General features: G+C 40.1%; 4 protein-coding genes across 36 annotated transcripts in view; 3 read left to right on the top strand and 1 right to left on the bottom strand.

Moving 5' to 3' along the window:
- The window catches only part of l(2)gl (LLGL domain-containing protein l(2)gl), a 16,133-nt gene extending 14,535 nt beyond the window's left edge, over positions 1-1,598 (top strand). For 16 of the 17 annotated variants that reach the window (XR_013037732.1, XR_013037730.1, XM_076530145.1 and 13 more), the window contains one exon: positions 464-1,598. Coding sequence is in view for 12 of the 17 variants with exons in the window: in XM_012297785.2 (XP_012153175.1) it covers positions 464-566 (103 nt within the window). In the remaining 5 variants the exon portion in view is untranslated. The remainder of the gene's footprint in view (positions 1-463) is intronic. The other variant, XR_013037731.1, reaches the window with a different exon arrangement.
- The window catches only part of LOC100882976 (L-xylulose reductase), a 35,621-nt gene continuing 12,555 nt past the window's right edge, over positions 1,147-24,212 (bottom strand). For 2 of the 4 annotated variants that reach the window (XR_013037736.1, XR_001097438.2), the window contains exons 6-7: positions 19,147-24,193; positions 1,147-18,976 (exon numbers count right to left, since the gene is read on the bottom strand). The gene's annotated coding sequence lies outside the window, so the exon portion shown is untranslated. The remainder of the gene's footprint in view (positions 18,977-19,146; positions 24,194-24,212) is intronic. The other 2 variants (XR_013037737.1, XR_013037738.1) reach the window with 2 other exon arrangements.
- The window catches only part of LOC100877380 (casein kinase I), a 28,515-nt gene continuing 7,643 nt past the window's right edge, over positions 3,341-24,212 (top strand). For 2 of the 14 annotated variants that reach the window (XM_012297761.2, XM_012297766.2), the window contains exons 1-8: positions 3,341-3,479; positions 3,684-3,794; positions 4,616-4,797; positions 5,513-5,709; positions 5,799-6,001; positions 6,086-6,347; positions 7,090-7,244; positions 12,788-12,875. In XM_012297761.2, the coding sequence (XP_012153151.1) occupies positions 3,404-3,479; positions 3,684-3,794; positions 4,616-4,797; positions 5,513-5,709; positions 5,799-6,001; positions 6,086-6,347; positions 7,090-7,244; positions 12,788-12,875 (1,274 nt within the window). In that variant the 5' untranslated portion in view covers positions 3,341-3,403. Of the gene's footprint in view, positions 3,480-3,683; positions 3,795-4,615; positions 4,798-5,512; positions 5,710-5,798; positions 6,002-6,085; positions 6,348-7,089; positions 7,245-9,892; positions 11,488-12,787; positions 12,876-14,123; positions 14,343-14,857; positions 14,952-16,288; positions 18,064-21,308; positions 23,408-24,212 lie in introns of those variants that run through there. The other 12 variants (XM_012297764.2, XM_012297763.2, XM_012297767.2 and 9 more) reach the window with 12 other exon arrangements.
- LOC143264192 (uncharacterized) lies at positions 7,286-9,488 on the top strand. The gene has a single exon (XM_076530175.1). It carries the CDS (start codon positions 7,286-7,288, stop codon positions 8,750-8,752), a length of 1,467 nt encoding a protein of 488 aa, XP_076386290.1. The 3' UTR covers positions 8,753-9,488.

Consider the following 24,212-nt stretch of genomic DNA (forward strand, 5'->3'; position numbering starts at 1 on the left):
CTAACTTCGCGATACATTCAAATTATTTGAAAATTTGTACATTTATTTTAGAATAGTCGTAAACATTTTGATTACTAACGCAGAAGTTAATCGAAATAACTTCTAACGTGTCGTACTTTTTATGCTTGGTCATTGATAAACTTTTATTATTAACAACTGTATAGCTGTCTTGCGACATAACTATATGTAGGTAACTGATATGTCTACTTGTATATTATTGTATACGGTCAACGAGAAAAGTAAGATGTACCAGTTGTCCTACGTCAAAAACATAATCGAGAGGCGTATTTGGGTTATAAGTCCAATATAATCTGACAATTAGACGTAAGTTCTAACTTGTTCGGACCTGTCCCCAATTGAATTTTCAATTTATCGATAATCATTGTGGCCATTGTTACTTACGAATCTGTAATTTACGCTGTAACATCGAATTAACGTGTAACGTGTCAATATTTTGTTTCAGATCAGTGACATTCTACAATAACCAGTCCAAGGTCCGATTAGAGAAAGTCCTAAATCTATGTTACGTAAATCTAAATATAGATTTTTACATGGTATTAATGTAAGAATGGGATTCAATAAGACACTCCGCGCATTCTTCAAGCAACATTTAATTAAAAAAAAAAGACGAAGGAAATGTAACGATAGAAATGTAACCTAGCGTAGAACTGCCAACGTTCCCGGGATGACGTGCACGCAACAATTCGATTTTTTCGCCTCTCTCATTGTCTTGCCCAAAATTAATTGACCGGCAGTTAACGTTTCAGAAACACTAACTACTTACAATATCTCTTAATTAATAGATCATGTTATATCATTGATTCTATATTAATGACTCCTTTCTTTCTGCTCTTTTTTTACGAAAAATAAAAGCGAATAAAAATATATAATATTTTTATCGAAAAACGTAAACAGACTGAACGCATAAGAGAAACATATCCGTTGTTTCTTTCGCATTTAATCGAAGCCATTCGCGCGAAACCGAACAAACTTTTTTCATCGTTTCGTCGCTTGTTTCTCAAGACTATGCATTATATTAAGTATTGAAAAAAAAAACAAATGTGTCAATTTCTTGTTCATTGATGCGATTGTGAGGCCTTTGTAGATAGATTTTAATCTTCCTCTAATTTCGTAACGTCCTATTAATTATTATTTTTTTTTTTTTTATACTTTGATTTGACCACTTCCCGAAAAACATGTTTTTATCGTGCGGTGGTAATCTTTGAACGAATGTTATACAAGGCGTTCCAAGGATATTGAGTATTATGCGCAGTTTTTAATAAAGACATAATTCCAAGTACAAAAATTTTGTACTTTCTTGACGAATAACATTACGAACAGTTTTAAGCATTTTAATCAGACTTTTCTTCGCATTTGATTCCTGAGAGCCCATTCTAAATGTTTTGGGAAAGTTAGCATTTTTACCGTGCTTTTTGGACCGCCCTGTACGTTAATTTTATCATAATTGTAAACTACATTAACAAGGTGAAGTCAACGCGTTAAATAAGATACAATTGTACGAAAACAATTGTGCTTCTGCTATTGTAAAATTATTGATTTTTTACCTTGATAAAATATTACACATTGTACATGGTGAACTGTTAGAAAATTTTTCCCTAAACCGTTCCTGTTCCACAATTTATTCATTTATTAATTTATCGCGACAAAAAATATCTACAAGTAGTGATTCACGTTTTGCTTTCTTACGACTTTGTACGATATCTAAATTTCCGAGTTTATCTTGTTTATCACGCACTCTATTCGTACGGAGTGAATCACAACAACGAGACTACGTAAAATATGAATGCTGTTGTTGTTTGTTTTTCCTTTAATATCTGTTAAGAAATCGAAAGAAATTGCTATGATTTTTGGCGGCAATGCAACGAGTTTCAGATTCTGATCGCGCTCTGTTTTTCGAACTTGGTAAAGAACGTAATATAACTAGCAATGATAAATGTTGTATTTATATTGCTCGTATTTAAATAAATAATACAAAAATAATAAATATTTGCAACGATAGAAGATACAACGAAGTTCCTGTAAGCAGTCATAACTTCAACAATTGGATATCGATTAATCGTAAAAACGTCGAATGTAAATACATACACGTATGTTATAGCATCGTGATTTTACCAGTGTTCACCAGATGACGCAAAAATTTTTCAGGCGTGTCGAAATCGTAACTCGAGTTCGCGTTCGTACGTTTTCGTCGGTGTTCGTTGGATTTCGTTGTTGTGCTTGTGTTGGTCACGATCGAGAGCCAACGAGTGTAGCGAGTGTTACCACAAGTAGAATAGTGCTTTTATCTAATAAACGCGTCGTAGAAAGTGAGCGAAAGTGATATTCGAACGGAATGATAAATTAGTACCTTTGACGATTGATTCCGTTACCGAAAGCTAGTAAAAAGTGTGCTCGTGAATTAAAAAAAAGATGATCAGAAAGTGGATCGTGATCGGTGAATCTTTAGATGGCCGTAACTGTGCGCCATTTAGTTTTTGATACAGATCCGCGCAGCGAAAGGGCTGATGCCCTTACGCGGTTCGTGTTCCTATTGGTGGGTCCGCGCTAATCTATCCGGATCGACGTTCGTAACGGGATCCGGTAGTGTTTGTCGTGCTGTTTTTAAAAACTCGTTAAATTCACGAAATACAAGGACGAACGGTGAATTGCCCCTTTCTGCTGGCGAATCTTTTAACGATTGTTTCGATATTGTTCGTGCAACGGGAAATCGTACTCGATTCGCGCAACGTGGCTAACTTCAATAAACTCTTCCTCCTAGTTACCGTTCTGCCAATACCTTGTGCTTTCCACTCTGTCAGTCGCATACACGGCGGACAAGAGTATACACAAAGCGGGAAGAATCGAGGATTCGTTGATTATACGTGAATAGTAAATACTAAATAAAAGAACACTGGATATGCATGTTCGGTGTCACGATAGCCGTAAGTGCGCTTGCGCGTTGCCTTTTTGGTTGTTACGGATTCTGCTAAACCAATCAGAGTCGATATTCGCGGAACGAGTAAAAAGTCATCGAACGATGAGTACGATTTCCCGTTGAACGAATAATAGACTGCACGATCTCTGTGCGCCAGCAACGGTAGTGGCAATCGCAGCGCCGTCAACAACACGGCAACAACGACAACGACAACGACACTAGCGCCATCAGCGCAACCGCCATCGCAGCGAAGAGAAACAGTATTCGTTCGAGGAAAGAAAGAAGAAATGCCTGTAGGTCCGCGAACGTTGACGCGACCAAAGATGGAGGCCCTATCCAGTTTGTAACACGGCGGCCAGATCTCGTTTCAAGTGTAACAACGGAGCCTCCGAGCGCTCCTCGAGTCGGCTGCCCAAAGTCTCCTTTGCCCCGTGCTACTTTTCTTCATAAGCCCCTCGAGGCTGGAGGATGGAGCTACGCGTTGGGAATAAGTACCGGCTCGGACGGAAAATCGGGAGCGGTTCTTTCGGCGACATTTATCTAGGTAAAAATTTTTTCTTTCCAAGTTCAACGTTTACCTTTTACTTATACCTTACCGACTCCCCACTATCCACCCACCTACCCACGACAGTTACGGCAGTTACATATTTGCCCTACGACGCGTATAAACGCGCCAACTCCCCCATGCATGTTCAAGCCTTTTTTCCTTGTTTTTTTTTTCTACAATGTGTGTCTGACATTTTTTTAGGTACCAACATCTCTACTGGCGAGGAAGTCGCGATCAAGTTAGAATGTATAAAAACGCGGCATCCGCAGTTACACATAGAATCAAAGTTTTACAGAATGATGCAAGGTGGTGGTAAGTAAAGTTTTGTTAGTTATTTACTAAATAAATGGGTGAGAGGTCTATCGGTAGAGAACTGTCAGAATTTTGTGTTTGTTGGACAGCTGGCCACTGAACCTTCTTTCTCCCTCTTTTTCTCTCTATCCCCTCTCCCCCTCCCCTCCTTTACTCTATGTTACTCCATTCTTCCCCTTCCTTGTCACCATTCTCTGTGACAGTGTAATACGGAGCTTTACCATTTTACGGATTGTAAACTCACTCGTTGTCTTTGTTCGATTAATTCCTTGATGCTCATTTTTTTTTCAACTTTATCGTGTGTGGGATAAATAATTGAGCACCTTGCGACAAATGAGGCAGAGATTACTTTTTTTTTTGCAAATTTCTGCGTATTTTGTGTACTGTATCTAAGAAAAAATTTAACATCGTTCAGCATAAGCCAAGCGCATGTCCGATAATAAACCTGCAATTTAAAGCCTCATTTTTGTTTCGAGCAACAAGAATGCAAATTCAGATTTGTCGCCGTTTGTCATGCATCGATCAAAACACAATCGTGTCGCGATGTAAAGTAAGAAACAATAGTTTTATAAGCAGTTTTTATTAATTTCTTTAAAATTTATAGAAACGTATCTGTCGCCTTTTTGCCGCTAAGGTTCTTAATTTCATTGTACAGTATTTGCATATAAATAGTTTTAGGTTTCCTACATAGGAAATATATTTGTTTTTATTATTAGTCATCCAACATTAGATTTATTGTACATATTTGTTATTTTCTAAATTAACTATGTTATATGTTTACATAAATTGGAACGTTTTATTATGTAAATTTGATTTTATAGTTATCGAAAAAATATTTTACCATAAAATTCCAGTTGGTATACCTACCATAAAATGGTGTGGTTCAGAAGGTGACTACAATGTAATGGTAATGGAGCTACTTGGTCCATCGCTGGAGGATCTATTCAATTTTTGTTCAAGAAGATTTTCCTTAAAAACAGTGTTGCTTCTTGCCGATCAATTGGTAAATATTAATCTTTATCATTGTTATGATTCTCTGCATCAACTTGTCCTTTGATAAAAGAAAAAAAGAGGAAAAAGAAAAAAGAAGAAAACAAAAGATTACAAATGCAGCGTTATCTTGTTGAATGAAATCTTTGATTCTGTTTCCACGGTATCATTATAATTACAAAGCATACATTGTAGCGTTCAAAGTTCATGTTGCGATTATGTACAAGTATTTGTCAGTCCATTTTCTGTTACTGAAATAAATGACAATATAAGTTACATTCTTATCAGCTAATAACCATGTTGGCTGATAATAAAGCTTTCCGATCTCAACTAAAACATTGCATCAGGAGAAAGTAAAGCTTTGGTCACGGTCAAAGTGTCTCCAACAAAGAACTATTTTGGTATCGATCTAAACACGGAACAAATGTATGGAAAAACAAAGCATATACCACAAAGGTTCTTCTTCTCCTTAGTCTAGTTAACATTACTAGTTCCATGCTGTGTACACGTACAGTAATTACGATAGTTAAGGACTGTAAAAATTTGTCGAATACAGCTTAATTTACTTTTCCTCTTTTTCCTACTTTTGTATATTTTGTATATTGTATATTGCTTTTTATTTAATTTCAATGTACAATAAAATTTTGAAATAATTCCTTTTGACCGTTTAAAAATTTTGATATAATTTATAAAATTGTTAACCATTTTTTCTGTTTCCATCCTCACAGATAAGTCGAACAGATTATATTCACAGTCGCAATTTTATACATCGAGATATCAAGCCAGACAATTTTTTGATGGGACTAGGAAAGAAGGGAAATCTAGTGTATATTATAGATTTTGGGTTGGCTAAAAAATACCGCGATGGTCGTACTCACAAACACATAGCTTATCGAGAAAACAAGAATCTAACGGGAACAGCCAGGTTCGTTAATCGATGTATCATTTCACTGAATTTAAACGGCAATCGTTTCGTGTAAACGCATCTTTAGAAATTTGTTTGTACACTAACAGATATGCGAGTATCAATACACATTTGGGGATTGAACAGTCACGACGAGATGACCTTGAATCATTGGGGTACGTTCTTATGTATTTCAACAGAGGTAGTTTACCTTGGCAAGGCTTGAAAGCAGCGACAAAGAGACAAAAGTACGAGCGTATTTCTGAAAAGAAAATGTCCACGCCTGTCGAAGAATTATGCAAGGGTTATCCTGGTAAAGTTTCATTTATATGTAAATCGACCACGCGTTAATTTAACGTCGCTTCTTCGAATTGATACGAAACCCTTATTATTGTAGTAGAGTTCGCGTCGTACCTAAGGTATTGTCGAGGGCTACGATTCGAGGAAAGGCCGGATTATTCGTATCTACGGCAACTCTTCCGAACATTGTTTCACGGCGAGGGCTTCACTTACGATTACGTTTTCGACTGGAATATGTTGAAGTTTGGCAATGTCAGGCAACAAACATTGTCCTCAACGCAACAGGCACCGATGCAGTCGCAACATACGAATGCAGCCCTGCCTTCTGGGACCAACAACGATCAGGAACATCGATCTAGGTTGGTGTACGGACGACAACCAGAAAACCGAGGATATTCCGCAAAATCTTTCAGCTACCAAATTAGACGTGAAAATGTTAGCTATCGCATCTGCGCCATGCTGTCTTTTCACGCATATAAATAGCATGGTCATTTTATTACTCGGTGCGTTCTATTTTAGGCGGCTTGGGTCAATGAATCGGGAAATGGTCGTGTTTAACAACACGCATAATCAAATATACCTCTCTCCTTCGGTTTTTACGTATCGGTTGTTTTATAATACAGGGGACTCGTTTCGACGATAGATAATGTCGTAGACAAGCACGTCGATATCACGCGTATACAGCTGGAGAAAATGTTCGCGGTAGCAATGCGGATCTTATCCTCTTTTCTAGTACAATCGTGTCATAACTGCCAATGAATTGTTGGGGTAAAAATAAAAAGTATCCCATTTGGTTTCATGTCGTTCGTTGACACGTATCTTATCCTTCTAATACCGTAACGAATTAAGTCTAAAGCAAATTTACTATTCGCTCTTAACCTTCGCAAAGTTCTTAACCTTGAACGGGCTTCTCGAAGTACTACGACGTTTGTAGTTTCGAAATAGAAGTTTCACACGCGGTAGAAAAACATGTAAATTCGTAACGTGATCAAATTTAACATCTACCAAGACGAAGTGACGTAAATGAAAGTTTTGTTCGAATGCAAGCTAAAGTATTCCCATCGCTCTAAACGGTTATAACTTTTTAAATGAAATTTTCAGGCCCTACACACGGCAATGTTTGGCAAACGCGTCAGTGGAAACGGTGGGCCAGGCCGTCAGCGGAACAGCCACAAATCTGAGAAGCATGCGGCAGAAACGCGAGGCACTAGATGCTCTTCGCGATCAAGACAATCAGGACAAGAGAGATCTTCCAGGTATAGCACAGTTCTACCCAATATTTAGCCAGCAGCAGGTTATGACCGACCGATACAAGCAGCCCGTGGTCGGATATTCGCAGACAGATGGCAATGAAACCCCACGCGCTACTAATCCCTGTCAGTTTAGTACGTTCAAGTCGTCACCGGTACAAACAACACCGGACGTAGCCTCCTTGGACATTGGGGGTCTTAAATTAAGATATTGCGAGCCGTCCAAGTCGAATCGTGCCGAATTAAATCGTAGTATGTCCCGTGATTATTCTGCGAGTAGAGTAATCGAGAGTAGTCCGAATGCGTCGTTTCGTCAGCTAGAGAAACAGGGTTATTTTTCGAGATCGTGTACAGCCGAAAAACACGTATTTCATGAAACGATGTCGTATCGTAGCGTACTAGACGAGATATACCGTAGACTAGACGAGAAGAAGATCGATTACGTGGAGGAGGAGCGCGCGGCAGCATCCGCCGGTTCGTTGAATTGCTTCGGTGGTTTGGAAAAAGAGAAAGGTTGTGCGAATTCCGACGAAAAGAAACAGAAATGTTCGACGATCGCCGGTCGACATCATGCCACCACCCACGACGTTCGCCGCGATTCGGGAAACGTAGAATTTTTGGAGAAGGAAGGTGAGATATTCAAGATAAGCAGCAGCGAGTTGTTGCAGGAAGGTTCCGGCAAGAAGAAGAGAAATTTCTCTTTCAGTAACAAGGAGAAGAACCATCGGAGTCTCGAATCGTTGGAGAGGAGTATAGACTTGTCGGTGACGGAACGTAAGAGCGTGGATCTGTTGTCGGAGGGACAGCCGAAGCTGTTTTATAATCAGAAGAATCAGAGACGGAGAAGAGGAGATTCTTCTCAAAAGTCGAAAAAATCGATGGACTCGTCGATGAAGAAGACGCGAAAGCGACCGAATTTCTTTCAACGCGTACGAAGAAGCTGGCATTTTTTACTCATGCAGCGCAGAATCAGGTTACGAAATAAATACGAGAGGCCGCAGAGTAATCGGGAAAAGTGCGAATATTTTTTGCAGCGATTGCATAAAAACGATTTCATCGTGCGTCTGTCGAGTTTGCCGGTTAGTCATCCTCGCGTCGAGTCGAACGCTGATTTCTGCCCTGAACGCGATACGAACAAAGATCAGATGATTCTGATCGACGCGAACGAAGCTAAAGAATTTACCGAGCAACCGGAAAGTAAGACGTTTCGCGCGAACGACGAACAGAGGAATTTACCCGAGGAGAATACCAACGCGGTAACTACAGAGGTCGAGACAGAGAAAGAAAAGAACATTTCGTCTACCGATGCTGAGAAAAATGATGATGCCGCGGGAAAAATCGTGGACAACGAAAAGAAAGAACAATTCGTCGAATGGCTAGTCTCGATTTCGAACTTGGATGGTTTTAGTGGAACACGTTCGAACGAATCTGTAGACTATGGTATACGGCGACACAGTAATCTTCTTATATTGAAGGGCATACTTTTCGATATTTTCCTTTGCACTTGCATTTAAATTTTTATCTCTGTCGCAGATTATTTTTACGAACTTTTCGTTACGTTACTCGTGGAGAGCAAGGTTTCTTACCGATACTTCAGCGCGTTCTTGCGTCAGGTCAGCTCTTTTCTCAGTTTCTGCAATTTCTTCCCAAAGTATTAAAATTTTCTTATCAATAATCTATCGCGAACAGAAGAGCGAAACTAAGTAACTGTTTTTCTGTGGAGGATACATTCTAAACTGTTCAATAATTATTCTTGTCGTTCGTCCACGAGTTGTCTATCGTTAAACATTACACATTTTTGCCAAGTTAAAAAGTTTGATACTTTGATAAAATATATTTTGAAATTTTTAGGTCAGTTGCCTTGTTCTGTAATACTATTTGATCGATAGATACGTAGATTTCCATCGTGATGCCTTCGGATTCGTTCGATCGATTAAATCGTCGAAACTGAATAGGCGAAAAACCAAAGTACAATGGGGTGGTGGCATAACAATGTACGCTGTCGATCATGTTCCAATCCGTAATCGTGAAATATCGAAGAGAAAGAGACTCTGTTGGCTAACGAGATAACGCATTTTGCGGGTATATTTTCATATAATCGTATTACGCGATATTACCAAATACCAATTACACGTCTCGCGATAATTTGCGAAAAAGATCCCTGAGAAACACGATACGGTGAAAAACGATGACGCGATTAAATACTAAATCTAGCCCAGGGATCTGTTTTTTTGAACGAAAAACGAAAAATGAAAAAAGAAAAAGAGTTAAATTATCGCGCTGCACTTCGCGAGAGGTCGCCGGAAATTCGAGCAAGAATCACAATAGGATTTCCGTCATCCTCGAAACGAAACCGCGCGAAATTTTTCTACAAACATTTACAAGTAAGCAAACAAGTTTAATTTTTCGACTATCGAGAGAGAAAGAGAAAAAGTGATAGAGGGGTAATAAGAGGGTGAGCGAGTGAACGAGCGAGCGAGCTAGTTTTGTAAGGTGGTTTTCTTTTCTCATTCGTATTTGACGATATTTTCATTTACTCATTGCTTGGTATTCGAACTATTTATCTACGGGCACCTTTTTGTTAGCGTTCGGTCGTCTCCGTCACGATGGTTTCTTTTACAAATCAGCCATATAATATTTTCCATTTTATGCAGCCATTTGATAGCGTTGATAAACATCGTACAAGAGCAGCAGTTAGTGGGAATGAATTTCTACGAACACATGGGGTGTATCATGGAGGAAGTCTTTTGGTATACGAGGACAATGGGAGAAGCGAAAGCCGCGTCACGCCGTACGTACAATTTTATACATCGAAGAAGCTCGCGACGGAGACAACCGATCACCAACGAAGACGTCCGGAGATATGTAAATCACTCGCTTAACGAGCGACATTCGCTTAACGTTCAAATGCGTTCGAGCGCGCTCAATTGCGCTTATGAAAATATCGTACGCGTATGATGAACGTTTTGTTGTTTAGAGAAACTCGAAACGCGCAACATGATCGTTTATCTATCATGAAAGCCTCGGAGTTTACGCTAACGCCATCTATTAAAAAGATACGATCGAAATCTTGATAATACGATGCAAGCTCCATGAAATGCGCAGGGTGTTCCATGTAATTGTCGTCACGATACGTTTTCTTCAACGTTCAGTTGAAGAAAATAAATAATTACTATCGTGATCATTCGTGCTTAGTAAGTCTTTCTTTTGCGGGCTTACGACGATTACAAGACTGCTACACTCTTTCTACGATGGTTAAAGCTAGCGAGATACGAACAGGGAATACAATCATCTTTTTCGAACGAAATTAGAAATCTCTTGGCAACAATTACACGAGACACCGTGGCAAGCGTCTTATTCGTACCATTTAATCGTTCGCGATTTCGATCTTTTGAAATTGTAATTATTCCGAGCATTTATTGTCATTGGCATGCTCTACCATCGTGATCATTGCGCACGTCCGTTGTTCCTTTATTTCGGTCCTCTTAACATCCTCTTTTTCGATTCGTCTCCACTGCCATATTTATGGTCCACAATGTGTTCATTTTGTTTCATATTAACACGTTGAATACCGTGGAGATCAAAATTCATTTTATCAGATTAAAATAACGCTCGAGAAATTTGACGATGATATATTTTGTCGAATATTATTAAAAGGGGAAAATGAAAACGGTGATTTTCGAGTATTAATTTTGTTAAATTAATCGAACGAAGGAGAAGAAACGAAACTTACGAACGCTCTAGCTGTTGTATCGCTAAAACGAAATGTGTTAAGAAATTAAATTGAAGAGGAAACTGCGCGTTCGTACGATCAATAATTTCTGTTAAAATATTATGTGGTAAATTAGTTTCTCTTTTACTAGCATTCAACGTGTTAATAAAATGAGACGTTGTACCTGTAACAAGCGTTTCCATTATTTTGTTTAACCATTGTAGCTGTTCGTCCTGAATCTGAAAAATCTCGAATATGCTTCTTTTCTCGTTCTTTTCTCTCGCAATACGTTGGATCCTGAGTATCGTTACTTTCCCTTTCACCGCGTTTTACGATCATTTTCTCTTATCCTTTTCCCTGTCTTTTCTTTTCGCGGCAGTTTTCACGGTTACCCTAACCGTCCTCTATATTTGTAATCGATCCGTTTTTATCGATAGTGACGACGTCGACGACGACGACGACGACGACGACGACGATAACAACGACGATAACGACGATGATAAAGAGAAAGTAGTAAATAAATGTTTTTCCATTCAAGGACTTGTCTGTTTATTTATTTTACCACACGACATTGTCGATTGTCCTTGTCAAAATTCTTTTCTCACTTGGCTTGAATGGAAAAACCAAATCGATGTATATACGTTTGTTTATCATTTTTATTTCGCGTAAAAGAGTAACGCTACTGCGGTTTCCTTTTCGTTAAATTTTTCTTTCATAGCTATCGCATCACATCTCTCTTCGAGAAGGCACATCATTTTTATCTCGATTGATTTTTCTCTTCTTTTTCGATTCATGATCAAATATTTTTTCCATTTCAATTGCCAAGGGTGAAAAATCACTCGCTTGTTCCTGCATCGTCTCGCACCTTACATTTATCGAAATTATTTCGACGTTAATCGAATATATTCTTCGAGAAACATAAAGAGAAAAATTAGTGCTCGAGCGATTGTTCAAAATGGAATTTTTTCGCGCGTGCAACGAAAATGTAACGCACGGCCGTTCGAACGGTCGTTCAGACCGTTGGCGAGCTTCGAATCCTGTCATTTTTCCGTCGAAATTTCTTGTTCGATTCATATAAGCGCTACTAAGAAGATAGTAAGGATCCCGATGTAACGCGCGAACTTTTCTTTCGCGTTCGCAACAATGTACCGGTCATATGCTAGTCTTCGAAACTCGTTTTCTTTTCATAGCGCAATATTCGTGGAGTAATAGTCGTCTAAGCTTTCGTAACGCGATCGTTGATATTTTCGACCGAGTTCTCTAGCGTCTTGTTTTCTTGTGCCGCGACGATCGCGAATTGTTCTCTTCCAGGGAAAATCGCTCTTTCGCTTCTCGAATTAATCGCAACGTTCAATCGCTCGCACCGATTGTTTTCGAGAATCGAGAACAATGCAGCAGGATTCGAGGATAAGTTTGTTCGATATCTGGTTAGGGATCCTTTTATATGCAATAGGAGCATTAGCCGAGAAGTTTCGAAGAATCGTTAGGTTTTTTTTTTAATATAAGCCTTTCAGAGATTCAAGTACTTAGCAGAGCAACGATCGAACACGCGTTTCTTCAAAATCTCGATCGTGGTTCAGTTAATGAAAAATTTCATCCTTTCTTGATAGGTGAAAGTAAAGGCTTTTCTTCGTAAAGGCGAAGAAACAGCTTTCTTTTTTATCTAACTATATAATGTATCGTATACTTTTATCGAAGAAAGGAATTTATCGTAAAGTTTTCGAATTTATTCAACTAATATTAGTTCGTGTTCCGACACGGGTGAGCTGCCTTTGAATTTTCCGAATCGGTTTGTTCAGTGGTAACGAATCATTTGTTTTCTACTGATATATTTCAGTGTCAGGAGGCGTTTTCCAGGAGCGAAGGGTCAGCATGAGGTTGCATCGCAGGGATGCAGCTGCAGGTGAAATGCAGCCGAAGAACAAGTGAGTTTCTCATAACGTATCGTGGCAAATGTCATCTCTAATAGCATCCAAGTGTAACATGCTCCGATAACGGTGCGCGACGAGTTGTTTTTTTGACGTCGATCGTACATTGTATTTATACCTACATAGAGACACAGAGCTTTTGGACGCCAAAGTACGATCGAATCGATCTTGAGAGGTTTTCGAATATCGGCGCTCGCTACACTCGGTGCTTTCGTTCTATATCGTTCTATATCGTTCTATATCGTATATTGCATGAAACATTGCACATCGTATCGCGATTCGATTCACGAAATCTTTCGATCGACACGGATCACCGCGTCACAGTTATTTGTCGTTACTCGATGAAAAGTAATCGAATAGCTTATTAGTAGTCGCTTACGCGTCGTGTGCGTTATCGACACGATGCGATCGTAATACCGATTGCGTTTTTCTTTTTCGTCCGGTATTTTATCATCGAGAACAATTCCGAATTAGATGTCGGTGATAGACGTTTAGTTTGCATTCGATCGTAATTGTACGGGTCAGTTTATTTTCGTAGATTTTGGTGTCTTGATACCGTGGCATGGTTCTCTCTCGATCTGTACGGATCAAGGGAGAAATTGAGAAGGGGAAGAGGGTATGCACTTTGTCCTTTGGAAAGAATGTTTAGATATTCGGTATTTCTACGATATTCTCTCTCGTTTGTTCGCTAGCCGCGATAGCCGCTAGCTATAGCTATAACTCGTGGAATCGATTCGCTTCGAAGAAAAGTATGCACACACGATACGAAGGTACGGGACATCGATCATCGAGGGGTTAAAAAACGAAAGAAACATTCTTTCCAAACGCGACGTTGAAACTTACTTGCCTGCTATCGGGATGCACTGGGCCTTTTTTCAAGTTACGCTCTACACACGGCGTCTTAAACCGAACGTTGAAATTATTTTCGTTGCTATTAGAAGCGGAAAAAAATAATCGATTCGAGCTTATACGCTTTTTATTACGGTCGTATAGGCTCCGTTAACTTATCGATTCGTTTCGAGCTGTAATACCGACGAAAACAATTTTAGATCGAACGAGACACCTCCCTTTTCCTATCCTTCGTTCCTCGATTCCCGTCCTTACTCCTTTTCGTCACTCCTTTCGTGGGAAGGATACGTAGTTAAAGTTAACGAAGCAAACCGAACAAAGAAAACAAATTCCGGCATCGAGACTCTGCTAGAATACGTCCTGCTTTACGTTCTTTCGTTGAATTTTTTTTTCCAGGTAACCGAAAGCTAAGACACTAAATCCTAAGTCGCAAATGTAGGCAAAGAGGGGTCGAAAATAATCTCCTGTGCCACGGTAGCGGACACCGGTGAAAAATAAACGAAAAGAAAAAAAAGCACAAAAACCGAAATCGTTGGGAAAAAAGATATCCACATGCATTCGCCTCGCAAAAAAAAAACAAAAAAAAAAAACAAAAAACAAACAAACAAATACAAATGTATCGTCCTTCTCTCTGAACCTCGTCGCCCTCGAGTCTCTTTGCTTTCGAGCTTTTCATCCTACCGTGCATCTGTCGCTGCGTTTGCCTTATATCGTCCTAGAAACGATTCGATTCGTCTCTCGAATGTTCCGTATGGACGGGCGAAAACTGATTCGTTGAAAACTGAACGGGTCTCCTTCGAAAAGACGTATTATTTTTTCGCGCGATACATACGAGCGACGAAAACACGAATCGAGAAACGAACTGACGCCGAGACGCGGACGATTAGCGGAAAAGGTAGAAAGAGAATAGAATGGACGCTCGAGTAGCAAACGTTTTCGTGGAACGAACGAGGTACGAAGCGAAGGAAAGACGAAAAAAGTAAAAAATTGACGAGGAAAAGAAAGAACGAAGAGAGAAGGAGAGGTCGATGTGGTTAGGTTCACGGTCACGTTAATAGTCGATGTATTTTCTGGGTGTTTTCTTTCGAACAACATCAAATACAATCGCCCCTATTCACCATTTTGGCCAGGCTGGGAAGAGTTCAGCAGAAATGAACCACCAATGGCAATAGCAGCAGACTCGTAGCCATCTTCTACTTGTTCGGACTCGTCGAGTTCCTCGCCGATGGTACCATGTTGCTGACGTTATCACTCGCGGTGGTTCGCGTTCATCGAACCGGCAAACGACGGATAATCGATGTATAGACGCTCGCGACCAGATCGAGACTCGGAATTTTCAACAGTTCCAAGACGTGACACGCGATCTTCAGAGAAGCAAGGCTGCACGGAGCTGCACGGAGCTGCACGGAGCACGAAGCTGATTCGACGACCGCGGCGAACAGAGCAATAGTCGGCTGGCTCCAGGAACATCCTCGACGACGTTGTTTAGCCGTCTACGGACCTCGGCTGTTCGCGAATCTTGACAACGACCTTCCGTCGGCTTTGCCGAGCGTGGCTGTTCGATGTCGCGATCCGTTAATAGGATCTTTCCTCCGCCCCGAGTCTTTCAAAATGAACAGCCAACGAATAGTATATCCGAGTGGGGAACGATTATCGTCTCGAAGTCTTTCAAGATCGGGATCGAGACAACGAAGATTCCGAGTTACGTGTGTCGAGTGTCGAGTGTCTAGTGTCGGGCGCCGAGAGTGAACCGCGATTAAATTCTGTCGGGTGACCACAGCTGTTTGGAATCTCTCACGAAGCGATATTCCAATCTTTCCAGACGAATCGAAGCGATCGAGCTTCTCTGGATAGTCGAGAGAGTGAACATCTTCCGAAGAATCCTTACGCGCGATTTAATTAGCGGACCGACCGTCTCGACTGTGGACGCTTTTCGTAACGGCGCACGGCGGGTATCGTTTTAGCCGAGAGATCGTCGAATTCGAAGGAAAATTCCGAAAGCTAGCGTCCAATGTTTCGAATCGTTTTGTTCTTTCGAGATCGATCGAATTTGCGGGATTTTCGATTATCGTACGTGTATTTTTCGAGAAATCGGAAGTTCGTAAGGGCGAGAAATTCCGCAGAGTTTTCGAATTCCTTTCGGAAATCCGATAAAAGCCGATATATCTGGTGCTTCCTGTATCGGCATTTTAGGAATATTTCAACTCGTGCTCGTGCATCTCGACAACGTTCGCGCGAACATTAAATTTCTGTTCGACGTCGTACGTTTATCCCGAAGAGAAAGCTCGACTTGTTCGAATCTCGGCCATTAGTTCGAAGCCGACGCATTGCCGCTAGGTGACTAGGTGGGAACTAGGGTGAGCCTGCTCTCTCGTCGCCCTCGAATCAAATCGTACAACTCGAAGGTCTACGTCTACTTCCAACGTACGTTTGGTGGATACGTCGATCGTGACTCGTTAACGGACGGGTAGCAGGAAGCTGGCTCGCTCTAGAGAGAAATCGTAATCGCGTCGATGATCGAACTTTTTCATTAAAAAACCATCGTTTGTACATACATATAGACAGAATCGTCATCGACGACTGGACGACGGATCCCGGATATCCAAAACCGTGCACGCGCGAAATCGTGAGCTTCTTCAACCGGATAAGACCGTTAAATCGAAGACGAACCGTTCCTTGCACCTTCCGATCCCCTTCGAAGCGAACCCGAAGAAAACCAGTCAGAGTCAAGCTCCTTTGCGCTAACAACGTTCCGGCCTCTCGACCATTTCCTCCCCGACCCCGATAGTACAACTGTCTTCATCTTCCCCGAACGAATAAACAAACAAAAGAGAAAACGACTAGCTTGTAAGTTGAAACCAAGGAATAAGGATAATTCGTACGGTTGTGCTATTTCGTATCGCGCGCAAGAAAGAAACACCGACACACCAGTCGCGGTACGCCGATCGAATCAGGGCCGTGTCAGAAGCTAGCGATCGAGATTCGTCTCGAGAAATTTCTTACGGTATATATCTCCCATAGTATGAGAAAATTACCTTTCTCGATATTATTTTTTATCAAATTTACTACGATATTTTATTAGACTTTAATACTTTTTATAACAAATAAATTATTTAATCGCAAGTATCATTAATTTTATTATTTCTCTTCTTTCTTCCTTCCTTTCTTTCTTTCTTTGCTTTTTCGATCTTCTTCAAATTCGTTTACGCGAACTAGTAACAATTTGAACAAATGAAACGAATTAAACGAACAAGTACAGAGCGTAACACGGATTGTCGTGGTCGGTATTGCTTATTATTCGTCTTCTAGACACGGCCCTGAATCGAGCGCGCTGTTCGACGCGATCTTGGTATTTCTATCGCGTAGAAATTCGATCGCGGATCAATTTATTCGCGAACGTACTACGTCTCTTCCTCTCCTTCTGTTCTTTTGTACCAGTTTCTTTTTCGATTTTCTTTTTATACGAGATTATCGAAACAAAGAGACGAGGAGCACGTGGCTTTGATTCTGTTCACGAGTAAGATTAAACTTCCGTACAGAAAATTCCAAGTCGAGAATGTGGAATAAAATTGTTCTATCGAGAAAGAGTACCATCGAGTACTTATCGTCGAATAGAATTTCAAACTGTTCGCTTTTCAGCCGCGAACAGAAATTCCCTTATTTTTCGATTCATGGGAATGCAAAACACGGGGGATACGGAAAAAATTTGAAACGTATGTGGCTCGTGTCGCGCGCTTATCGAATTCTTTCGACACAAGTGACCTCGTTCTGCAAATATTTCTCTTTTCATCGAGTAATCGTACGATCGGGAAATATTACAAAACGAGATGATCACTCGTTCAGAATATTAGTTTCGTTAATATCGCTTTCGATGCCAAAATAGAAAAGCCATACTAACAATTGACCATACGCCGGTTAACGCGTTGAAACATTTATTTATTATTCTGAACGTTAACGATAAGAAATCTTTGAAAATCATATACAACGGTATAAATAAATGATCGAGTTGATGAAAATATTTTATTCCACATTTTCTACATCGATATTTTCGCATAGAATTTGTTCCGGACGGAAATCTGCGATGAACAGCGTGAAAATCAATTTCTCTCGTTCACTCCGTGTCCAGTGCGTGTATGTCGAGTGCGTGCTGTATGTCGACTGCGTCTGTTTGTTAAACGCGTGTATCGAGTAACGTTGCATTGTCTGATCGAGAGAGATAGAAAGAGAGAGAGAGACTCGAAGAAAGGAACGGAGAGGTGTGGAGTGTGCGTTATTTCTCGTCGAGTTCGTGCTCCTGGAATATTCTGAATAAATAATATTCCTTTTTTACCGTGAATGGAACTTGTTGGTTACTCGTTCTCTCGAAACGACTGAAAAAGAATGGTCGAGTAAAACTTTGATATTTTTCTCTCTCTCGAGAAATCGAAGTCTGGGTTAAGTGTAGTACGGTTCGCTAAACGCGCGCGTTTTAAAACCTATACTGTTCCCTGGAATACCTATACCGATTGGACCAGCCAGAACGATGTAACGGAATTGCCGACACGCGAAAAAAACTCGGTGCTAACCCCGAAACACCGAGACGGGGGTCCGCGGGCTAACGAGAAGCTTCGAGCGCACGGAAATTTCGAGGTTTTATCGTACTTTCTTCTTTATAGATTAAATATTTCCGTTCCGCGAATTAACAGAAACGATGAAAGTTGAGTTTTCGTTTTTAACGTGACAATTACCTTGACTCTTCGAGTTTTGTTGAGCGTGTTAAATTAGTGTAAGGGGGAAGACGGGATAACGGAACGAATAGGAATGGCTGGATCGATATCACGATTTTGCTTTTCGATTTTAATTCTATCGTCGAAACTTTCTGTTCGTTAAGCGTACACGCGTAACGCGATCGATTTTTATTTCGATTCATCGAACACGTACTTACTAGCATACGTGTACATATCGTTTATCGTCTAACTATTCAATTTCTTTTTCTTTCTAACGAACTATCGTACGTGCTTCATTTTTTTTTCTCCGAGCCATTTCTCTTTTCATAGAGAAGCCAACGATCCGGCAATAGGAAATATTTTCAATGATGTTTTATCAAATTTTCTGGCGATACAGTTTGTACCGAATAATATCGTGAAATGTTGTATCGATCGATATCGATCGATATCGAAACGATTCTGTCTTTCCTATTATTTCTTCCCCTCCTCTTCCCTTTATCGTCCTCTTGTATAATGTGTCGTGAGCGCGTTCCATAGAAATATCTGAAGAACAAAAAGAGTGATATAAAGAAGGTTACGTATATCTTATAAATATATATTGTACCGATACGTGTTTTTCTATGTATTTTTTTTCATAGAGTATTAACATTGCTATTATTATTACTTTTATTATTATTATTATTATTATTATTATTATTATTACTACTATTTACCGATTAATTATTAATATGAAAGTACTGCCGCTGTTGTTGCTCTAATCGTTAATCACACATTATTTATTATCGGTGTGACTTGTAGAAAGAAACTTGGTCGTAACGATCTACTCGAGACGGTTAAGGAAGTCCGCATCGACGATCCTGTTACGGCAACTTTACCATTGCGGTAAAAACACTCGAGATTCGAAGTAAAAAATAGTGGGCTGTGTCGTGTCGCAAAAGTTATCGAGTGGATTATTCGAAGAAAGTCGTTAATAAATTTGTCGAAAGTAAGTTAGAAATTTTCGGTTCGGATCGAAAAATCGATTTTGAACGTAAGGATAAGAGAAACACTTATCCCCACAAGCCGGTGTCAGGAGGAACTCGATATATCCACGTCCGAAAGATACGCGAACAAATATCTGTTTGGTCAAGTTTTTCTCTCGTATCGTTCCATCGGAGAATAAGCAAAAAATAAGAAAAAGGACAAATAAGCAACCACGAGCGTAGATGCGTTCTATGCAGCATAGCGAAACGGACTGGTTATTTCGCTCGAGTCGCAGCTGTTACCCTTGCCAGGAAACCTCTCGAGTCTTGTCGCGGTACTCTTTCTCTGGAAATTAAAACGCTAGTATTTCATCGAAAAGTTATAGCTGGAAATTCTTGTAAAAATGAGAGTTGCCTTCTCGAGCCGATCGATACGATCTTTTTTTCGGTGAGACTTTATTGAAGCCACGCGAAACGCACCGCGTCTTCAGAAGTTAAATCGAAATCGAAAGAAATCTATCCTTGGTTGTGTCGAAAGATTGCGTGGAAAGAAGATCAGACAGAAAGCTGTAAATTTAGGAGAGAAATTTTGATAGTGGAACGAGATCGTTTTCCGAATATCCTCGAATAACCTGAAAATCCAATCGAACGAAAATACCAGAGAAACAAAGTAAAAACGATCTCGCACAATTGATCGTGTTCGGCCTAGCGAAGCTTCTTCTCCTTCTACTTTTATTTCTTTCTCTTCGTCATTGTCGAGTTATCGGCTATCGGGAATAAAAGAGCGTATTAAAAAGTAAAAGAAATTAAAAAGGCAGTTGGAACGCTGAAAGGAAAGTTACGAAAATAGAATACGAACGAACGTACTATGAAATGTGGTCTCCGGGTCAAAGGCGTCACGACGATCACGGCATCGATGTATAAATATATATTTGTGTATAAATCGCGATTAACCCGTTGACTGCCTCGGCGGTCGTCGCTGGTTAACTTTACGAATTCGATTCGGTCGAATCGAACGACGTCTAGCTAAAATTATTTCGCAGTGATTCGAAATAGCAAAACGAAGCAATAAATTGAACGGTTCACTTTTAAGTGTAATTAAGTTTAATACTCCAGAATGTTTTTACTTTCGACTGTGAATCGACGCGATTTAACCATTTGCAGACAAAGCTCGTTGTTCGTTTCGACAAAGTTCAGCAGATTTGACATTTCCACGAAAAGAAAAAGGACGAATAACCCGTTAAACTTGCAAACGGTTAAACTTCTATTCGGTATTCTGATAAGTAGCTACGCTAATCGAAACTTGTATCGATACGATTTGTATATGTACATATATAGAATTACTGTACGACTTATTTGAGAGAAAATTATTGTGAAACGATAAAAGGATAAGCGTGCGTGCGTGCGGTGCAAATGTCCCGGCGTGTATACGTACGCGCGTTCGATCGAAATTACGGTATCGTACGAAAGAAACGAAGCAGCGTTCACAGAAAGGTTATGGAGTATTTACAAGTTGCCTGTAGTTGTACCGTATATCTGCGCGCAACGAGGATTTTCTTCGGTTAAGGGCTGCCTCTGTCTCGTAATAAGTTTCGTAACGCCTCTATCACAAATTCTTACAAATCCTTTATATTTCTCCTTCGCCTACGAGAGAATAGTCTACGTTGCGCGCATTTCTACACTATTAAATAAGTGAAACATGGTAAACGATCGTTGGAATTTTTCTTCTTATTTCGTTGAAAGTATTCTCGATGCACTCTAGTACGAATTCCTTTTTCTCATTATTCCACATAAACACCTAACCGTTGTGAGCCACACACACATATATATACATATACATATGTAGTAAATTCTCTCTTGCCATCTTCGAGATCTGGCCGTTTTCCTAGAATTCACGCTTTCTTTCTTTGTAGGTTGATGAAAAGCACGAGCGGCTAAACGAACAGACGGTAGCGGGTCTACCCACGGATTTAATCGTCGAGTTAATTCCGTTGGCGAATTTCGAGAAGAATCCCTTTTAACCACGCTGATCGTGAACACGAACACAAATTCTTGTCCTTTTCTTAACGCCGTAACCACGGTTAAATGTCCTTTATTTATAAACTTTATAAAGTTCTCTTCTTAGAGGAGATCTTATCTCGCTGCGCGTTCCACGCTTTTCTTTCTTCGACTTGTCTCTTCCGATACCGGAAAACAGAATTATTATCGTTAATAACGTACCGACCGCGATAAGTCGGTCGAATTCGTTCGCGTGCACGGATGATTCGCGCGTACGTTTTTTCAACGTATTCACGCTGTATACCTTGTAGTTTCTGAGTAATCTCTCTCTTTAAATGTTTTCGCGTTACATACAGTAAATTAATATTTTAGCTACGAACGATACGTTATTCTAATTATTCGAAGTTTCTGTAGAAACGTAAGCGTTAGTAAATAGCCGCGATTGCACGAGTCCCTTCGTCTCGCGATCGTTTGAAAAGAAATAATTGTTGAATTTCTTTTAACCTACCGTAACTCAGAAACTACGATATACAGGAGGCGCGTACACTGGCAAGCACGATAGGCTTCCCTGGGGAAACGACGATGCGTCGGAAAGGGGCTACTTACTATGCTCGGTATATTCGCAAACGTACAAATAGAAAACTTGTAATTTCGTCATTTCTAACGGAGATTCGAAAAACGATGAAAGTGTTGGGGGAGGAGGGGCTTCTTCTCTTACGCTAATTTTTAGCCAAAGGAAGCCTAATTTGCATCCGGGTGTACGTGGTCGAATAACATTTTTTTACTTATTTTTTTAGCGTGTAGATTCACCGCCTAAAGGAATATGCCGCGCGAGTACAGCGTTGACGAGCGACCAGCGGTTTTCCATCACGTACATGTACGTCGCACGTTGCGAAACGTGTTAACGCGTCATATAACTTCTGCAAGGATGGCAAGAGATCAACGATCGAAAACAGAAAAAGAAGATTAGACATGCGGTAAAATGTAGTCGCGTCGTCGAAATTGGGATCGGCCGATGATTACGATCATTACGATCATTACGATCATTACGATCATTACGAGCATGGGCGGATCGGAATGTAAAAGAAAAATAACAATTTATCGATAGTTTAATGTAACGAGATCGCTGCTAGAACACCGATCCACTTGTGCATTTTGTTGCCACGACTCTCGCTATTCCAGTGGATCGGCAATTCATTAGGCGCGGCGCGGCGCGACGAAAATTTAAGCCATCTTTTCTCGTTTTCGTGCTTTCAGGAGTTCCTCAGCTCCCAGTTAAAGTGCAATTGTAAAATTAACGATGTTGTTCCAGTTGTCCGTTCATTTTTCTTCGTCTATCGTTTCTGTACAGAGAAGATCTGTTCGCGGCTAAACGAATCGAAAAGTCGTTGACTGTTTTGGGGAATTTCGTAATACCGAATGCGTCGAACCCACCATTTAGAATCGTTTATATTTCGAAATCGACGCTTGCAAAGTAATAAAGGACTATTCGATTTCGTTTATCGTACGTCTTTCGCTCGATCTGTACGCGAGCAGTGTCGACGAACGAAGCGTTGTTTCGCCAAACGCTAATTGTTCGCGTTGTATGTTTCGGGTGTAAGGTAGGCTTCTCTTGTTTAACATAAATCGAGGCTCTCTCTCTCTCTCTTTCTCGAAGAGAGAACACTTGGCGGTAAAATTACGCGTACCGAGTTTCTTTCCCTCGATCAAGGGAGACCTAAGTATAACGAACGATAAATGCGAGCGTGTATCGACAACGATAGAAACGCGATTTTTCCAAGCGACAAAATAATCAAAAATACGTAGGCAGCTAACCGAGGAGCGATCGAGCGCGAAGAGGGTAATAGCGCAAAGGTGTATTGAACAGAATGGTACGTTTCATACGTGTTATCGATTTTAATACTTGTACTCTATCGAATCGTAGGATATACATGTATACATATAGTGATTCTTAATCTGCGACGTAATATCGTGTATATTTTGAAATAAAACGAGAAACGCGGTTTGTAATTAATTTTTGATAAACAGAAGACAAGACACGACGAAACCTCTCTAGCGGAGGAGCAAGAAAACTAGCGCAATCAGGATCGATTCGATTTACGTTCTATTATTTTTATTTTCTTTTCCTTTCTTTTCCATTATCTTTCGTATGCTTTATCGTTTGCTAATCGTATTTTGCGAAACGATATTAAGAATCGCTGCTGTAAAGGATTAATTTAATAAGAAAAAAGAATGCTTCGCTCGCAGCCGATCGATTCCGAGAGATTCGAATGCGAATCGAGTGAAACGCGAGATAGAAGAAATAAAGAAACGCCTGTTCGACGATCAATGTCTCGAAAGGCAGCCTGATTTCGCGTTTTTCTCCGCCACTTTATGTTCATCGTAGAGATAATGTAATTATCGATTATAGGAGCTGAAACGAACAAGTTTGTTTTTAGACCGAAACGAAGAACGGTGAGCGAATCGTGAAACGAAAATACGCGTGTCTCGGTCGAATATTTTAGAGAAAAAAGATTAGAAAAGAGACGAATATGTTACTTTTTTCAGGAGCGTTACGTCGTTTCACGATGTTTCCTGCCGTTTGCTCGCCGAATTCTAGTTAAATGATAAGAAAAACTTTTGAAAAAAGAAAAAAAGGAAGAGGAAACGAAGCGTTTTTTAAATTAAACGAGATAAACGAGTAATTGTGTTCGCATTTCTCTTTCACTTATCCCGAATCTAGATTTAACGTACGTTTACGATTCCTTTCGTTATCTTTCGTTCTTTATACGCGTATACATGTTTCTTCGTGTAAGATCGTCTGAAAGAAAAGAAAGGGA

Source organism: Megachile rotundata, chromosome 3 (assembly GCF_050947335.1).
Source record: "Megachile rotundata isolate GNS110a chromosome 3, iyMegRotu1, whole genome shotgun sequence".
NCBI classification, from domain to species: Eukaryota; Metazoa; Arthropoda; class Insecta; order Hymenoptera; family Megachilidae; genus Megachile; species Megachile rotundata.